The following is a 13,334-nucleotide window of genomic DNA, read 5'->3' on the forward strand; positions in this document are numbered from 1 at the left end:
GAAAGCTAGAGAGTTGGTTTTACATTCAGAAAACTTGGATTCAGGCACCTGCCTCAGACACAATACTACTAACTTAATCACTGTGCCCCAAACAGCTTTCTAAGACTGCAAATTGTTCCCAAATTGTTGGTCTGCTGTGCAGAGAAAAATTTTGATATTTATGTCTGGATTTGTGATTTTATTATAAATTCTTTCTCACTAAAAAATGAAAATTAACATGTGAGTTTTTTTAAACACCATAACTTAAACTTTTAGTTCTTTATATATAATTGTCATGGAAATTGAGTTAATTATAATCAGTACATTAGTAAGGTTAAAATAGTAGCCATAATTTTGGTCTATAATGAAATAATTTGACAGTAGACAAATGATAATATATTTGTTAGTGTTCTTATTATTTTAGTCATCTGAAATATCACTTTTATAACTCATATTTGTTTATGACTAAGTTGTGAATTATTAATGAAAATTCATTTCCTTTGTCCTTGATTTATATTATACTTCAAATTTTCATAAATAATTGTATTTCAGAAGTAAATATGTAAATTGAATTTTAAAAGTATAATTTTTTCTTGCAGTCCTCTTATCCCATGCGTGTAAACAGATGCAAGGAAATTCTAAATAAAGCTATCCAGATGAAGAAATCTTTAGGGAAATTCATCGGTGATGCAACTCGCCTAACAGATAAACTTCTCGAATTGTGCAATAGATCGGTACAGTAAAAAATCTTATTATTTACACATTAACCATGGGATAAGTTTTGCATTGCATTTTTGGTAGCATGTTTTGAATTATTTTATCTTTCATAACAGCCACTTTACTTTATACTTGTCCTAAATTAACTCTGCAATTCGTAAAGGATTTTCTTTTTAAACTGCATTATTTTAATGTTCAATGAGCTTTTATCATCAGAATAAACCTTAAGTATGGGATTTTCAAAAATCCATTTAAATATTTATTTATACAATATTTTTAGCTTTTTTTTTTCCCCCCTGAAGCTGGGGTTAAATGACTTGCCCAGGGTCACACAGCTAGGAAGTATTAAGTGTCCGAGACCAGATTTGAACTCTGGTCCTCCTGATTTCAGGGCTGGTGCTCTATCCACTGCGCCACCTAGCTGTCACCTATTTTTAGCTATTTAAAGTTTTTCTCTCTTATTACTTTCTTGTCTTTATAGTTTAAATCCTTTGATATATTTAAGAACATTGACCTATATGTAATAAGAAAGGTTGCTTATAGAACTATAATATATAAAAATTAGTAACCATGCAAAGAAAAACTAGATCTTTTTAGTAGTAGGGAAAAATATTGGAAATGTTACTTCATTTCACTACAGGTTTCTAATATCTGATTTATATGGGTATTTTGGTAACAACTCAAACAGCAATGGCTTTTTATTATACCAGATTTTTTATGCAAAGATAGTCCAGTGACTTAGTTATTCAGGAATTGATTGTTGAAGCTTATGAGATCCTTGTTGTTTTTTTTTCCTTTAAACTACTATATTACAAACATTGAATCCATTTATATAAAAATGGGTTATTATTAATTTGTTCCTTACCAATAACTTTGTTAATAGAGTTCATTTTTACTCAGTTCGTTATTTATCAAAAGATTGATCATAACATTTATTTAAGGGCTTTGAGCAATTATTCTTTTCTTCCATTACCAACAGTATAAATATATTCAAACTAAATAATGCATTCAAAAGTTCACTTTTAAGTTGTTTTGCATTTATTCTTTTACCTTGAACATTAAATAAAAGAAGATAGTTAAAGCACTGAATTGACATTGAACATGCCCAAATATTTCCCTAATTTTGTTGTTAACTCTGCTGTATAGTTGTTGTTGTTGTTTTTTTTTTAAGCTATTTTTTCTTGATTCTTTTTCTGTGATTAAAAGGGACGGTAACTCTTACCCAGTTAATTTTTTAAATATTATATAGAGCATTTTAGTTTCTTTGTGCTATAGCTGTTTTCATCCTTATGTTTGAAATATTAGTATTTGTATCTAAAGTCTATCTATATCATTAGGATTTTTGCAACCATTTTTTTTAAAGTTCATGATAGAATTTTGAGCTTAAATAAAACATCTTAATTGTGCTGTTATTTTTATCATCATTTATATTTGTAGGTTTACTATAGTATTTTACATGTAATAGGCTTTTAGTAAATGTCTACTAAACTTGAATTGAAGGCTTTGTTGTTGGGGGGGGGAATAACTAAGGAGCTATGGTGGTAAAGCTTGGTTTGGATTTTTGGTTAAGAAGCACTTGAGAACTTTTAAATGAAAAATGTACTATCTATATTTTCTAGGTTGATGGAGGTAGTAGCTCTACCTTGAGCATGAATGTTCATTTTAAAACCCTTAAAAAACTGGTAGAAGAACCAACATTTAGTGAAATACTAATTCCCTTACAATCTGTCATGATACCAACTCTTCCATCAACTCCTGGAACTCATGTTAACCATGACCCATTTCCTGGACATTGGGCCTATATTTCAGGCTTTGATGATGTGGTAAGATTGAAAATTATCTGATAATATCATTCATTTCCACATGTTTTTGTTGCTGTTCTTCATTAACACATGGATGTTAATTTTTTTGAAAAACATCATTATTGTAGTAGAACAAATGAAGGAATTGAGACTCAGAACTAACCTCATTACACATCTAACAAGTTCTGGGGCTAAAATGGACTCTGCATAACTACTGACTTCCATTCCAATGCTATTTCTACCACACCACTCTCCAGATAATAAAATATCCTTTTATTGGGCAAACTTGTTAATATAGCTAAATGACTGTTCTCTGTCAGTATAGTCGCTTTTTGAAGCCAAAACTTCACTCTGCTACTTTTGTTCAGCATAATTTTGTAATTACCTTCAGAGCCAATTGATAAGCCACAGGAAAAAAAATCAAACTTATTTACTTAATGTCTTATTTTTAACCATGCCTGATTTTACCTGGCTTGTGCATTCACCTCATTTGTTATACTTGCCTCAGAAATGGTTTTTGGCTCCTTTTTTGTTATTATTGCAGTCATTCAAAATAATGTTCCTATATGGCAATTTCAAAAGAAGGGTTCCCAAAACATTTTGTGCAGTGGCAACATCATTGGATAACCTTACAGCTTCTTAAAAGGTCACATCTTTCAGTGTGATGATTCATTTGGACATATATATATTCTGATATCTTTATTAAAAAGTAGATCTCATTGCCATATGTTAAACCTTGTAGTTTTTCCATTGACTGAAATGAAGATATTTGAGAAACAAGATCAAATGATAGGAAAACGATTGGTATCAGAAAGCCTGACTTCAAACCTTAGAATTCCTATTTCACAGAAATATTGAGGAAAGCTCACTGCTCAAAAAGAAATGGGAGCTATATCATTGGAAAACCATTAAACTTGAACAGAATTGATAAAATAGCAATTTTATAGTTGTCAGTTATTACATTATTTTAATTATTTATGGCTAATACCCTAATAGGCAATATATTACATTTTTACTGTCCAAAAATTTATATTCTAATGATGATCTTTTTAGGTGGAAATTCTTCCATCACTTCAGAAGCCAAAAAAGATTTCTTTAAAAGGATCAGATGGAAAATATTATATCATTATGTGTAAGCCAAAAGATGATTTAAGAAAAGATTGTAGACTTATGGAGTTTAATTCCCTTATTAATAAGGTTTGTAAATAATTTTCTTTTACTTCAGCACTTGTTTACTAGTTTCCCACCCCAAAAAACATGTGTATATTTTTTATTTTTGACTTAACTATTTTTCAAAATTTTCTAATTTTCTAACTTTTCTAAATTTCCTATATGTGATAACAAGTATATATGTAAAATTATGTAAAATATTTTCATGTTATCCAAATTATTAAAAAAAAGAAAAAAAAAAAGAAAGTCAAATTTTTAAATAGGATTTTCACCGTATTGGTTATTTGATTTGGGGGTGGGGGGGAACCATGTACATGATTTGAAAACCATTTACATATACAAAATATCAAAGAGCAAGTTATGTCTTTCCTTGTTTCTCTTTCAGCTTTATAAGACACAAACTCACTGATTAATAATGGCATTTAACATTTCTATTGTTTTCTTCAATTCAAACCAAAAAGCTTGATACATGTTGTTTAATTGTTTCAATTATGTCTAGTTCTTTGTGTTCTCATCAAAGGGGTTTGCCAATTTCATTGTCTAGCACATTTTTTGAATGAGAAAATTGAGGCAAAAGGGGTTAAATGACTTACTCAGAGTCACATAGCCGTTAAGTGTCCAAGGTCAGATTTGAACTCAAGCCATCCTATTCCAGGCCTGACCCTCTATTACTGATTCTTCTTAAAACTGTCTCATATATGATGTGAGGATTGATTAATTAGATGCCTTAAGAGTTAAAGTGAAGTTATTCCCTTAGTAACACTGTTTAGGTTTCTGTCAATCCAGGTTTAATTAACTAAGCATTAAATATCATTTATTTCCTTGGGTAAATGTTTCCAAAGTTTTGCTATTAAATAAGTACTTTTCTTGTTTTCTTTAAGCTTCATGTTTTCTGCTCTCATTGAATTTATTTCAAATAAAGTAAAATTTAAAAACCTCAAATGGTAGTATCATGAAGTTGACAAAATTATTCATAATTTGCTTATATCTAGCTACATTAAAAAATAACAAAAATCAAAATGAATAATTTAAAAATCCAGTATTTCAAAGAGTTCATTTTTTCCTTACCCGAATAGCAAGTACCTTAATTATAGATCTTTTCAATAGTTATTCATGTGTTATTTCTGAGTCCTTTTCTGGCTTCAAGCTAAATTTGTCAACTTCTTTTCTAGACTTTGCCTTTATCAACATTAGGAATTATGAGTAATCTTGGTGGCATATTAAATAGTTTATTTTTTAAAATCTGATGTTTTATTATAATCTTAACCAGTGAACTCCTAGCATAGTTCTATCTTGAAAGCCAAATTTCCTAATGCCAAAGTTCTTTTGATATTTCAAAAATGAAAAGTTAAAGGTCATATTTAAATGTACCTTATGCATTAAATATTGCTATATTAACTATACCACATATTTAAATATAGGTCTCAAAATAGTGTCATTCTTTTTGCCAGCAACTACTTACCTAGTGTCATTCCTTTTGCCAGCAACTACTTAACCTAACAAGTGTGAAATAGTTTTTTGGGAACCTGGAAAAAAAAAAACCCACTAAACGGCTCTTTTGAAATAGAGCAGATGGCTCAAGATGAGGGAGCTGTACTTATTATCTCAGTATTTATTTCTTTAAGTTCTAAAATTGGAAAGAAAACTATTCCTCTCACCCTCTTAGGAATGTTTTAAGAATGAATAACACTTGCATAACTTTCTAGTCTGTTGAAAGATGTCATACAAAGCTAGAATATTTAAAGGGTAAACATAGTATGAATAACTTAAAGACAAAGGCATAGTTCATTATAGGTGTTATTGGTTTTTGTTTTTTTTTTTTTTTTTTTTCTCTTTTGGTCATAGTTTTATGCTCACAAGAATTAGGTGACAGTTTTTATTCCTAAGAATTAAACATTTCTGAGAAATTACTGATCAATAAAGTAGCCATAATTTTTCATTGTTAAAGAAGCATAGTTTTTTTCTCTACCATTTTGAAGTGATCCTTAGCTAACTAACTTATACTATTCTTATTAAGAAAAGTTGTATATCTTGAAATTTATAGCTTTATATTATTGTTTTTATATTGTTTGTCATTTTGAAAAAAAAAATAGTGCTTAAGGAAAGATGCAGAGTCTCGCAGAAGAGAGCTTCATATCCGAACATATGCAGTTATTCCCCTAAATGATGAATGTGGCATCATTGAATGGGTTAACAACACTGCTGGATTGAGACTTATTCTGACTAAACTGTATAAGGAAAAAGGTACTGAAAGACATTCTTTGATACTAATTTATTATATCAGTCTATGATTTCAATGAACACATTGTAATACTTTTTTTTTTTCTTTTTGGGCTTGTAATGGGTATTATGATTGACATGAGACTGTTATGTCTTGCATCATGAAATAAACGTAACAGGACTCATATTGAATTATACAATATTTCTTTGAGCATGGTCTCTAACCTGAGACCATTTCAGAAGCTTTAGGACTTCTTCAACTTAGAATATCTCTTAGGGACCCATTCCACACTGGTATAACATTTGCTATTTCAATTATTGATTAGAAAAGTTTTGAACTTAGAAAATTAAAAAATTTCTTCCATCCTACAAATTATAGTTTCCTCTGGGATTTGCACAAGGGGCCCATCTTTTGGACCTTTGGGGCTATCCCCAAATTAGAATGGATTTTTCAAAACAATTCTATAGCAAAATGGGTTCCCTAGTTTTGATCACATATTGATAAGAAATTGCTATTCCATTTTCACTTGATGTTGAGTTTTACAGTTCAGATATTGTACTTGGACTAATTAGGAAATGACAATATAATTTTTTATTTTGTTGTTGTTTTATGGAATAGCAAATTTTTTTTTGCCTTGATTATCATTGAGATCTTTTCCTTTTACTCTTGTTTTTTACTGATGTTATTGTCACAGTTGTTTTCAGCCAGTGTTAATACAAAACATTTTTTGTTTCATTTTTTAATTATAAAATTCCATTCTTCTTCATATTTGGTTAAAATAACTGATTAAAACCTGTGCCTTGTAGGAGTATACATGACAGGAAAGGAACTTCGCCAGTGCATGCTGCCTAAGACAGCTGCTTTGTCTGAAAAATTGAAAGTGTTCCGAGAATTTTTGCTACCAAGGCACCCTTCTGTGTTCCACGAGTGGTTTCTGAGAACATTTCCTGACCCAACTTCATGGTCAGTTGTTTACTTGTTTTAGCTAGATGTTTATGTTCACAGCCTTAATGGTGTGACAGAGAGCTGTCATATTCATAGTATTTTGTTCCAACCAGGTACAGTAGCCGATCAGCCTATTGCCGTTCCACAGCAGTAATGTCTATGGTTGGTTATATACTGGGACTTGGAGACCGACATGGTGAAAACATTCTTTTTGATTCTTTGACTGGTGAATGTATACATGTGGATTTCAACTGTCTGTTTAATAAGGTAAATGATATAATTTTAATCACTTGAGAATTTTCCTCCAAGTTTGTTGACATAATTGATCCTTGCTAACTAGTCATAAGTAGCAGGTAAGTAGCATAAGTACAGGTGTTGACAGGTGATTTTTTGACTCAGAGTTCATATCTTTTTTAATGGATAGTGATTGGGGTAGGAGAAGTCTGGAGCTCCTTCAGTTTTGCAAATGGGAAAGCAAAATGAGTTAGCAATCATTTATAGCACTTTAACATTTACAGTAGTTTCCCTTCAACAAACCTATGTGGCAAGAAGGGGCAGTATTATTCCCATTTTTCACATCAGGAAATGGGAGGCCCTGAAGATTCAAGGATGATAAAGTTAGTATCAAAGCTGAGATAGGAGTCTCTTTCCACTATAACATGCTGTCATTCTTAGCCAATATTTCCTTGGTACCAGAGAATATTTCCTTCATCTACCAAGGAATCAGGAATGGTAGTAGATTTACAAAACAAAAGAATAGAAAACAGATAGAAAATCAAGGGAAGAAAGGATGAAAAAAGAAGATAAAAAACTCAGGGCAAAGGGCAGCTTAGGAAGGATCATATGAGGACCAGTTGAAGGAGATAGGAAACTGTACCCAGAAGACAAAGATTTTGAATTTGATGCTATTTTGGACTAATTGAAAGCTATCAGTTGGTAGAGGGAGTGAGACTGGTTTGGTTGGCTACAAATGGTAGAAGTAGTTACAAGGGATAGAAACTGCAAATAAACAAATTATAAGGTTTATTTTAGTATTAAAAAAAATTTTCTAATGTGGCTTTTCAAAAATGGAATGGGTATTAGTCTTAAAAGATGTAGTCCTTTTATTATTTATCTTTTTAAAAATTTTTTATTATTATTTATTATATTATTGAAGACAATATAAGATGTCTTCAAGCAACATCTAGACCAAAGGTGTCGAAGCCATACATAAGGATAGCTTACTTACGTCACATTTACTTAGAAAACCATATGTTTATATAGTTTGTTTTTTTTTTTATCATTAATTCATTTATTTTGTTAGAATATCTGTGGTCTAAGTAACTATTTGCTAAATGTATTGTAGAGGGTTCTTGATTAGGTATAAGTTGGATTTTTTTAATGAATTTTTAAATTTCTTTTCTAATTCTAAGATGGTGAGGTGAGGGTGTTCACTTCGGCCCTATAAGGCAAGTTTTATTTGCTGTCCATGAATATAATCAGTTAGATCATTCAGTTAGAAAGTTAAAATTCATTTCTTGCAGAGAGGAGTGTAAAATGTATATTTTAAATAGCACTATTTACTATAAAATGGAATTGGAAATAAATTGCAATGTTACTTGCTAATGGAAGTATAAAAAGTACTTCATAAGCCAATCCTGCCTCTAAAATGTTTGAGGAAAATGGGTCCTAGTCCAGTATTTACAAAGTGGCTGAAAGATGGCACAATGGAAAGAGTGCTGTATGGAGTTAGGGAGACTCTTCTTGAGTTTAAATCTAGCTTCAGACACTTACTAGTTGTGTGGTTCTGAGGAAGTAATTTCCCCTGTTTGCCTTAGTTTCCTCATCTATAAAATGAATTGAAGGAAATGGCAAACCATTCCAGTATCTTTCCCAAGAAAACCTAAATGGGGTTATGTAGAATCGGACATGACTGAAAATGATTGAACGACAAGAATATTTGCCAAATTGATTTCCAAAAGTTACATTTTATGAGGGATATTTTTGGTTTATTAATTCCTAACATGTGAGCATAAATCATTTAGACATTATGCTGTTACTGTTAAAAGCAGATGATAAGTTCTATGCATGTGGCACAAAGCTAAGTTTATGGTCTTTTTTTTTTTTTTTTTTTTTTTTAATTATGCTTGTTAAGGGAGAAACTTTTGAAGTTCCAGAGATTGTACCTTTTCGCCTCACTCATAACATGGTCAATGGAATGGGTCCAATGGGAACAGAAGGTCTTTTTCGAAGAGCATGTGAAGTAACAATGAGACTGATGCGTGACCAAAGAGAACCTTTAATGAGGTAACTAAGAGCTTATTACACTAGTAAAGAATGGATTTAAGCAATAATTTCATCTTCGTTGTTGTATAGTAAATTCTGTTGGAAAAGAGAATGCCTCTCATTTTTGTGACGTTGTGCAGAAGGTACATATGTAGTGAAACAGCAGTACTCTTATCTCCTTTTTATTTTCCATATTTATTTTATTTTTAATTTCTTTTATGATTAATATATTCAGTAGCATCTCTGTTATAAGCTTTGAGGCTTGGGGTTATGGAAATGAGTGATTTAACAGAAATATAAAGATAATTGCCATCCTGAAAATAAACCAGATATTATATAGCATTGGTAACTAAAAATGGAATCCAGGAAAATGAGAGAAAACTGATTCTTAAATTTTCCGCATTTTTAAAAAAATTACCTCCAAATTTAGAAGTTTTAAATGTAACTCTTCCCATAGAAGAGTTGAATTAATTAATACCTGACAAATTTTACACAAAGTTAGGTTATTTTAACTATAAAACTCAAATCTGAAATAAAAGGTATGTACTCTCTAGGCAGATTATTCCTGAACTTCAAACAGAATTCTTGATGTATTGTTGTAAATGTAATGGAGTGACTGTCAAACAAAATTATTATATATTATATGTAATATAACATTATTCAAGGCATTGTCATTTATATAAACAGTTGATTTTCTTTCTTTAAAAAAAACTTTTTTTTTTTTTTCAGTTTTTCAGTTACTAACAAGCATTTTTCTCCCACCTACTACATCAATGAAAAGAAAGAAAAACAAAACTCTCATATTAAACCTGCATTATCAAGCCAGACAAATTTCTGCATTTGCTATGTCAAAAAAAAATTACATGTTTTAATCTGTGTCCTGTATCCATCACCTTCTGTCAGGAAGTGTTAGATTTCATCTTGAGTTCTCTGGAATCATTATTGCTCATTGCATTGATCAGAGTTCTTAAGTCTTTCAGATTTTGTCTTTATAATGTCATATACAATTACATTATATAGATTGTTTTGCTGATTTTACTCATTTCTCTCTGAATCAATTCATACAAATTTATCTTAAATTGTCTCATTCCTTACCATTATATTTATAGGCTATAATTTGTTCAGTGATTTTCCCAGTCGACATCCTTAGTTACCAGCTCTTTGCCCCCACAAAAAGAACTTTGATTTTCTTTCCATGATTGTTTCAGTATCATTTTTCAGTTGAATTTTTTTTTTAAACCTTGAGTTTTTTTATGTTGAGTTTTTCATTTAAAAAGTGTGTTGTCTACTGGATGTGTAACAAAGATTACTATGAATTTTAAAAAGTAATTACATTTAAGTATATTATTTCAAATGATGGTGAGAATAGCACCCTGTGGGTTCATGATAAGTATTAATTTCTTGATATTTTGATTTTAAAGAATGTACTTTTATGTATTAGTAACTTGCCATTTGGGTGTAGAGTATGAAGAAAAGTAATATACCCTGAAAGAATTAAGGAACTTCTGATTTCTAAGTGGGGATTTTTTTTGAAGATAATGGATCTGCCAATTGAAGTTTTCCCAAGGATTACCATGTTATTGAGGTTAATAATAATTTATAATACATTAATAACCTTTCAATCGTTTACCTTCTATTCTCTGTCTTTATCTTTTCTTCTATTCTTTGTTTCTTTTGCTCTTTCTGTAATTGTAACTTGTAATTGTGGATTTCAATTTTTTGGTTTGTGGTTACAATAATCGTACATATCATTAAGTCTGAAATTTGGTTAAGAATTTCAAGAAGCCATGTCAAAAAATCTTAGAACTAACTACCATATAATTCTGCCATTTGTCATGACCCCTGAATTCACTACTGACAGCCTTAAGATAGTCATAGATGGCTTTATAGGGAAATGGGATTTTAAAGAATAAATAAGATTTGGGTAAGTAAAGAGGAATTGGGGAAAATATTTAAGGAAAGTGAACAGTGTTATAAAGAAAAAAGAGCAAAATGGCCATAGCATCTCTCTTAACCTTTCGGGGACAGCGTTTGACCACTTTATAGTAGAGGGTCAGATTTATTTTGAGTTTCTTCAGGATCTCTTGATTTTATGCCAACATTTCCAACTGTTGTAAAAATGCAAAAGTTTTAAATCAATTTTTAATTTTAAAATAAATAATAGCCTTTTATTTTCCAAAATATGTGCAAAGATAGTTTTCAACATTTACTCTTGCAAAATCTTGGGTTCCAAATTTTTCTCCCTCCCCTAGACAGCAAGTAATTCAATATATGTTTAACATGTGTAATTCTTCTAAACGTATTTCCACATTTATCATGCTGCACATGAAAAATCAGATCAAAAGGGGGAAAAAAATGAATCAGAGGGAAAAAAATCAAGCAAGGAAACAATAACAACAAGAAAGGTAAACAAAAATAACAAGAATGTGTGATCCACATTCAGTCCTCATAGTCTTCTCTCTGGATGCAGATGATTTTGTATAATGTTCTCTTGGATCTGTTCACTTCACTTAATCTTAATTCATGTAAAGCCTCTCTGAAATCAACCTGCTTATTATTTTTTATAAAATAATAATATTTCATTACATTCAAATGCCATAACTTATTCAGCCATTTCCCAAATGATGGGCATCCATTCAGTTTCCAGTTTTTACCACTACAAAAAAAAGAGCTGTTACATTTTTGCACTTATTGGTCATTTTCCCCTTTTTTATAATCTCTTTAAGTTACAGACCCAGTAGAGACACTGATGGATCAAGGGATATGCACAGTTTGATAGCCCTTTGAGGATAATTCCAAATTGTTCTCCAGAATGGTTTGGATTACTTCACACCTCCATCAAAAATGTATTGATTTCCTAGTTTTTCCCACATCCCCTCCAACACTTATCATTTTCTTATCCTATCTTCTTAATCAATCTGAAGAATTATCTTAATTTGCATTTCTCTAATAAATAGTGATTTAAAACATTTTTTCATATGACTAGCAATGGCTTTAATTTCTTTGTCTGAAAATTCTGTTCATACCCTTTGACCATTTATCAATTGGAGAATGGTTTCTATTCTTATAAATTTGAGTTACTTCTCTATATATTTTAGAAATGATACCCTTGAATGTAAAAAATATTTTTTTCAATTTTCTGTTTCCCTTCTAATCTTGGCTTCATTGGTTTTATTTGTACAAAAAATTTTAATATAATCAAAATTATCCATTCTGCATTTCATATTTCCATTTCCGCATTTCTGATTTTTCTCTTTTTTTTTTTTTTTTTTGCCATAAATTCCTTCCTTCTCCACAGGTCTAAGAGGTAAATTATCCTTTATTCTCCTAATTTGCTTATAAAGTGGTTGGGCTGAGAAGTCTGAAAGCCATCAGTAAGCTGCTGATTCAGAGGTCCCTAGATATGTTCCTCCTTTGCTGGGGCTGGGGCCGGGATGGGGGCCGGGCCCGGGGCTAGAGTCAGAATTGTTCTGGAGCACCCTGTGTTGGGATTGCATACTTGCTGGATTCCATTCCTGGTGCCATAGACCTTTCCTGTGACCTTCCAAATTGTCTTCAGCTAAAAAAAATGTTCTACTTCATTTTTGGGGAGGGGGGGGGTTGTTCTGATGCTCTAAAATTTGTGAAGTATTATTTAAAGGAACTTGGAGCAGTTCCGGGAGAGGTCGGGCACATTCCTGCCTTAATTCTGCCATCCATATTGGCTCTGCCAAATCAAGGATGTTTAATTTTGCTGTATTTCTGCTTTTATATGAATTCTTTATACTTTTACACATAGCCAGTTTTTAGAAAAGATCCATACAGTACTCTTACACATAGCCAGTTTTTAGAAAAGATCCATACAATTCTGAAATATAAGTAAATGTATACAAATATAGATGTATTTGTTTATATGTGTGTACAAAAATACATATATATGTTAAGATTTTCATGTAATAATCACTAGCAGTTTGTAATGTATTTTAAGTAATCTGTTCAAATAACTATCATTCATATTTATTAGATTTATTGTTAGATTTTAGTTAGATTGGTCCCTCTCTCACCTAAACTAAAAGTATGGAGCTACTCATGGGCCTAATCTTTAACTTGCTCTGTTTTTAACTTGGGCTTGTTCATTCTCCTCAGTCTATTGATGCCAGACTTAGTTTAGTCCCTCAATCAGCTTCATCCAAGAATTACCAAATTCAGGTATTTTGAACTCCTAATCCCTGAGCTTATTTTCCATTATTCCTTCA

General features: G+C 30.9%; 1 protein-coding gene across 1 annotated transcript in view; it reads left to right on the forward strand.

The window, feature by feature from the left end:
- ATR (ATR checkpoint kinase) overlaps positions 1–13,334 on the forward strand; it is a 102,835-nt gene that overhangs the window by 82,405 nt on the left and 7,096 nt on the right. Inside the window, exons 39-45 of the mRNA XM_074298438.1 lie at positions 579–713; positions 2,316–2,519; positions 3,552–3,695; positions 5,762–5,912; positions 6,696–6,852; positions 6,948–7,101; positions 8,969–9,120. Coding sequence (XP_074154539.1) covers positions 579–713; positions 2,316–2,519; positions 3,552–3,695; positions 5,762–5,912; positions 6,696–6,852; positions 6,948–7,101; positions 8,969–9,120 — 1,097 coding nt within the window. The remainder of the gene's footprint in view (positions 1–578; positions 714–2,315; positions 2,520–3,551; positions 3,696–5,761; positions 5,913–6,695; positions 6,853–6,947; positions 7,102–8,968; positions 9,121–13,334) is intronic.

Source organism: Sminthopsis crassicaudata, chromosome 3, assembly GCF_048593235.1.
Source record: "Sminthopsis crassicaudata isolate SCR6 chromosome 3, ASM4859323v1, whole genome shotgun sequence".
NCBI classification, from domain to species: domain Eukaryota; kingdom Metazoa; phylum Chordata; class Mammalia; order Dasyuromorphia; family Dasyuridae; genus Sminthopsis; species Sminthopsis crassicaudata.